Source organism: Mus caroli, chromosome 9 (genome assembly GCF_900094665.2).
Source record: "Mus caroli chromosome 9, CAROLI_EIJ_v1.1, whole genome shotgun sequence".
NCBI classification, from domain to species: Eukaryota; Metazoa; Chordata; class Mammalia; order Rodentia; family Muridae; genus Mus; species Mus caroli.
In genome coordinates this window covers 59,548,494-59,554,493 of record NC_034578.1, presented here as the reverse complement: position 1 = coordinate 59,554,493, position 6,000 = coordinate 59,548,494, and the positions used below count along the sequence as shown (strand labels likewise).

Here is a 6,000-nt window from a genome sequence, read left to right as displayed (position 1 = left end):
GCAGCAAGATCGGTGTGTTTTGCTTTTGGTTGTTGTTGGTTTTTTGCTTGTTTGTTTGTTGAGACTGGGTCTCACTTTGTAGCCCTGACTGGACTAGACCATGCTGGCCTTGAACTCTCAGAGATCCTCCTTCATTCCGAGTGCTGAGAGTAAAGGTGTTTGCCATCATGCATGGCCTAAGAATGGTCTTATTAAGAACTGTCTCTGTGGACCAGGAGAGGCGCCTGCGGTTAAGAGTACCTACTACTGTGTTTGCAGACGAACTGAGCTGGATTCCCAGCCTCTGCTCTGGGTGGCTCACAACTGCCTATGAACTTCAGAGTTTCTGACTTCCTATTCTAGCCTCCTTGGGCACCTGCACCTCATGTAAATATAGCCCCACACAGACACACACATGCATAATTTAAAACATTAAGTCTTTCAAACAATAACCAAACTCTCTCTACCACTATCCAATCATGTCTCTGGACACCAGGCAGGGGCTCCTTGACACCTGCTGTCCTTGTGAGCATGGGACATCATCCAACTGAACATCTGGAGTGGAGAATGTCCCCATCCACTGGACCGTCCACAGTCCAATGGTGCCCCACTAACAGGAATTGTTTGTTATGTTCCTGTGTCTGCTCCTGGAGTCCCAGTGACATTGTCCCCCTGAGTTTGGCTTTCTCTAGTCTCTACCCTGCTAACGCCTTCCTGGCTGGCTTCAGATCTGTCTCCATCTCCAACCTCTCTCTGTCCTATTCTTGCTTATGCCCAGCCTGCCACAGGAACTGCTTGTTAGGGACCCAGGGTGGGAATCCTTCCAAATGTGAACAATGAGTTTTGGGACCAGGATATAAATAGTCTTTGCGAGTCAGCAAACGAGAGCCTGAATTGTTCACCTCTGGCCTGCATCTGCCTGCTAGCACTTCTAACACAGGATAAGAAAGAACCATGTGGTGCCAGAGCCCTGGGGTTTTAAGGCACTTATAAGCTGGAGAGTCACCTTGCCTCTGTTTTTTTAAAGATTTATTTATTTATTTTATGTAAGTTCACTGTAGCTGTCTTCAGACACTCCAGAAGAGGGCGCCAGATCTCGTTATGGATGGTTGTGAGCCACCATGTGGTTACTGAGATTTGAACTCTGGACCTTTGGAAGAGCAGTCGGGTGCTCTTACCCACTGAGCCATCTCACCAGCCCGTCACCTTGCCTCTGAAGCTCCGTTTCCACCTTTGTGCAATCTAGGAGACTGGAGGGAGTGGCGGTCTCAAAGCACGCAGCCTGGAGGCCACACCACAGATCATGCCACCATCCTTTCTCCAGACAATGGCTTGACTAGGAGATGAACCGGAAACCCATTGCTCTGGGAATGTGGAGAGCTGATGACAGGTCCTATTGCCATGGGAAACCTGTAGGGTTGGCTCCTACGGGAAACCCTGCACTTTATACCTCCGTCCTCACCGCAGAGGAGTGTACCAAAGCCCCAAAAAGCTATCTATCATGGGCTTGAGGCTGGGCTCTTCCACTCTCCCGTGATGTGACCTTGGGCCCACCACTTGTCCTCCCTGAACTTCACCAAGTTAGAGGGGATGAACGAGGAGGCTTTTTAGTTTTTAGACAATTTCTCAAGTAACCAGGCTGTCCAAAAGCTTGTTATGCAGGCAAGGATGGCCTTGCGCTAGCCTCCGATTGCCAAGTTCCGGGATGACAGGTAGGTACCACTATGGACACCTAGGACTGGGCAACTGGCCTCTTGGGGTTACTAGCACACTGGTGACCACAGTCGTGACGGTGTGAGCTGAGGAACCAGTTCATGATGCCTCACCCAGTAGTCTTGCACAAGTCAAGGATACAGTCAGTAGGGGGATTTAGTATAAGGACAAGAAAGTTGGCTCTGGGACTAGACATGAGCTCAGCTTCTCAGGGCTCTTCTATACGACACTGATTCACTCTGAGACTCTGAGAAAACCAGCTGGACTGGCTGTGTTTGAAGTTCTGGGCTGGCCACAGGGTCAAGGCTCAGAAACAGTTCACTCTTCCTCCTTTCCATTCAACAAAACTAAAAACACACCCAGTGTGGCAGGCCGGGTTTTACATATTATGCTCAAGGTACTCAGTCCCAGCCTTCCTCATTTAGGGGGGGACAGTTCAAGGGGGACAAAGAATGTACTCGTATGTGCAAACATGTGGAGGCCAGAGGTCAGCCTCAGAGGGTGCTTCTAGCCGTTCATCTTGATTGACACAGGGTCTCTCTGGACAGTGTGGGGCCTGCCAAGTGGGCTAGGCATGCTGACCAGTGAGCCCCAGGGATCTGCCTGTCTGCCTCTCAGTGCTAGGTTACAAGCAGCACACAACACATCCAGCTTTATACAATGGATGCTGAAGGTCCTCAGGTCCTCGTGTTTATACTGAGCATCTCCCTAGAATTTTCATCAACCTTACTCAAAGGTGGATGGAAATACCTGGCCTGATGCAGAAAGGGAGTCCCCTGAAGGCTGCCTGCAAAACGTATTCATTACTCACACCATGTCAATTGAGCCACCACAGAGGGGCTGGGGTCCACAGCATCTGTCCTGACACATCACGCCCATGTTCTTGATACCCTCCTGTAAATACATGCCTGCCTATCTTCCCCCTCATGACCACAAAGCTTAGCCTGCAGGAGACCACCTGACCCTGCTTCTGAAGCCAGAGGTAGCTAGTCTAAAAGAGCAGGTGTCAGGGTGAGGTGAGGCCCAGGTCTTCTCAGACATGTGCAAGAGTCACTGGAACCCTGCCATGATGGCAAGATAGCTGACGCTTGCTATGGAGTGCAAAGCTGTATGGCTGAGAAGATGGGCATGCAACCAGTGTGCCATCCCTGTTCTGACAAGTTTTAGGCAATCTCATACATGACCGTTACAAAAATGCTAGGAGAGGTTTGGCCCAATGAGCATCTTGTCTAAGAGTTGACTGTGAAGAAATGAAGAATCTGTGAGGGGCACTTGGTAGGCAGAGGCAGGCGGATCTCTAGGAGATTGATGCCAGTCTGATTTACAGAGTTCCAGGCCAACCAGTGCGATTTACTGAGAAAACTAATATTTTTTTTAAAAAGAAAAATGAAAGGTGTTAAGTACTTGGGCTTGGTGAGATGGAGATAGCCCACTGAGTACAAGTCTTTGCTGTGGAGCCTGATGCCTCAGGTTCAATCTGAGACCTATGGGATGGGACGAGAAACTGACTCCCCAGAGTTGCCCTGACATGCAAGAAACACACACACACAATGTAAATAGATTTTAAAATGATTACTTATCATTACGTATGATTACTTAAATAGATTTTAAGTGTGATTACTTAAGAGAAGGATGGATGCTGCAGGAGAAACTGGAAATAATCCAACCGTCTACCTATTTGGTTACAATAAATCCAATCAGAACCCAGCCATGGGATTAGCAGGGAACCACCTGAGCGCTTCGGAAAACCCCAAAAAACAGAGACCCAGGACCATAAGTAAAAAATACAATAAATACCAGCTGTTAAGTCTAGGGTTGGTTAAATGTTTTATACATTCCTGAGTTTAAGCATACATTCTTTTACAATACGGAAAAAATTAATCAAAGATATTTTAAAAACAAGAGCAGGAGCTATTTATTGTTGGTGTGCCTTTTAGGTGGCTTGCCTCATTTATTTATTTATAAGTCTTGTACCTTTTCCCCCCTCCTTCCCCCACTTTAAAGAATGTAGCCTTTAAGTAGAGCATATCCCACCCAGATAAGTTTTTGCTGCTTTGCGAACAAAAATTCTCCCTCCATCTCGGTGTAAGGGTATTTACTCTGTAAGAAAGCTGTTTAGCAGGTGACAAAACAAGACTTCCCTCCAGGGCCAGCAGTTGATCCTAGGACAATCAATGGCTTGTAAAGACTCAAAGGAAGCCATCTCCCAAAAAATTGTATAAAAAAGATTTATTGAAATTTATCAATGACAAACAGACATAAAACTCAAAGTTTGGCTCTTCTCAAGGGTGGGAGAAAAATGAGTGGCAGTTGTTCTGTACCAATGAGACGCAGGGTAGGAAGGACACAGCACGTCACTTCTAAAGCGATCTGGAAGAGGGACGCAGAAGGCACACAGCATTCCCTAGGAGAAACCTGTGGCCACTTCAGAGTCCCACCGGGTAAGAAAATACGAGTTTGCATTCCTTTCCTGTGCTCCAATGTATGTGAGAAGGAAAACAAACAGAACAAAACCCCAGAGGACTCTCGCAGGGAGCTCCAGAGCGTAGATTTGTAAAAGGGTTCTAAGTTGGAGCGCCTGAGATGCGTTCTCCTATCATTTCTGCAAAACAAGTTGCTCTAATATTTTACAGAACCAAATAGAACGGTTTTGTTTTTGTTGAAACATGAAGGTTCACTTCTTTCCCATTTTACAAGTATCTCCTCACTCTGCCGGTTTTTGTTTTTTTGTTTTTTGTTGTTATTTTGTTTTTTTCTTTTTGGCTCTCGGGATCACAGCCCCAGAGTAACAAGAGTTCTCTTTGCAAAAAAGCAAAGCCCACTGCCATCTGTGGAGGAAAGGGGAAAAGGGATGAGAGATGGGGACTGTCCCCAAACCAGTGCCAAAATACGCCTTTCGGTTGCTATTTACAAACCGGGGTGCTGGGTGCCTCTGGCAGCGACCACACGAACCGGAACCAGAACAGGAGTTAGTGAAGATGACAGGGGCTGTGAGTCACCTGGCAGAGGCCAGCCGCGGGCCTCCCGGATCAACTCTGGGGATGTAGGACATACCAGAAAATGTTAGACCTCCAAGCCATCCTCTCCAGAGAGTAAGAACAAACACTTGCTTGGTGTGCACTAAGCTACTGCATTTATGGGGACAAAACCAGACACAAGGAAAAAGGAGGGGGGGGAAATAAAGTGTGGCAGTAAAAATAGTATTTTATTCCTCCCCTCCCCCCCACCCCCACCCCCCATCAACCCCCAGTACACTTTTCCCCTCTCCTTCCCACAGCAATGCTACAATCAGAAAAAAATAAGTTTCGGGGGGCAGGAATAGGAGGGGGAGGGGATATGGGTAAAAACAGTCAAATCACAATAGGAATTTCCCCAAACAGGTTCATTCCTTAGTCATCCTCTTCGCCCTCATCGTCCGGTTCTCGTTTTCGCTTCTGACTCCCCTCTTCTTCTGGAAAAATGGAGGGAAAGGGAGAGTTATTAGGCAGCCATCTTCCAGGCAGCCCCACCACCACTGCAAACCAGAACACATCTAGGAAGCGTGGGTGCCCCCTCCCATCGTCTGGCCCTTAAAGCCCAAGCAGGGCAATGCTAGAGTCAAAGGGGTCAGGCTGCCACTGGGAGAGAGAAGGCTGACATACCACCAGCTTCTTCTTCGTCTTCCTCGTCATCCACTTCCCCGTCATTGTACCCTTCCTCATCCTCCTAGAGGCAAAGAAAGACAGCGGGGTGTTAGCAGTGCCCCTGCCGGATCTGGGGAGGCAGCTCCTAGTCCCACCGATCCAAGCTCCAGCCCAGCCCCTAGGTAAAGGCCGGGCCTAGCAGCCCACATTTGTATTCCAGCACCTTGGAGACACAGACTGGTGGAACCCTGGAGCTCGCTGGCAACCGGCTTAGCCAAACCAGCGAGCTCCAGGTTCAAGAGACCCTGGCTCAAAATATAAGGCGGAGAAATTGAGAAATAAAATTGACACTGACTTCTGGCCTCCACACATGGTACATGCACAAACAAACACCTGTGCACACATGCAAGCACATACACTATACCCACACACCTACATGAGTTAGAGAGAGATGTCCCTGCCTAGAAAGGCCTTGCATCCCATCTCAGAGCCCACAATAAGGCTTTCAGCTCAGGGTGAACACACACACACAGTAGGGCTTCTTACTGTTTTGTATCAAGGAACCACCCGAGTCAGATGACTCAACATGTGGGTGGACTACGACATTTCCCACATGAAGTAAGATACTGAGGGTTACCTGGGCTGTGTGGTAGTTTTGGACTACCCCATGTTAGAAACACTGGAT

At 48.1% G+C, this 6,000-nt stretch overlaps 1 protein-coding gene across 7 annotated transcripts in view; it reads right to left on the bottom strand.

Moving 5' to 3' along the window:
• Positions 1-3,906: 3,906 nt before the first annotated feature.
• Positions 3,907-6,000, bottom strand: part of Anp32a (acidic nuclear phosphoprotein 32 family member A) — a 36,591-nt gene continuing 34,497 nt past the window's right edge. For 5 of the 7 annotated variants that reach the window (XM_021171440.2, XM_021171435.2, XM_029481335.1 and 2 more), the window contains 2 exons: positions 5,334-5,397; positions 5,060-5,143 (listed from right to left, as the gene is read on the bottom strand). In XM_021171440.2, coding sequence (XP_021027099.1) covers positions 5,082-5,143; positions 5,334-5,397 — 126 coding nt within the window. In that variant the 3' untranslated portion in view covers positions 5,060-5,081. Of the gene's footprint in view, positions 5,144-5,333; positions 5,398-6,000 lie in introns of all 7 variants that reach the window. The other 2 variants (XM_021171437.2, XM_021171436.2) reach the window with 2 other exon arrangements.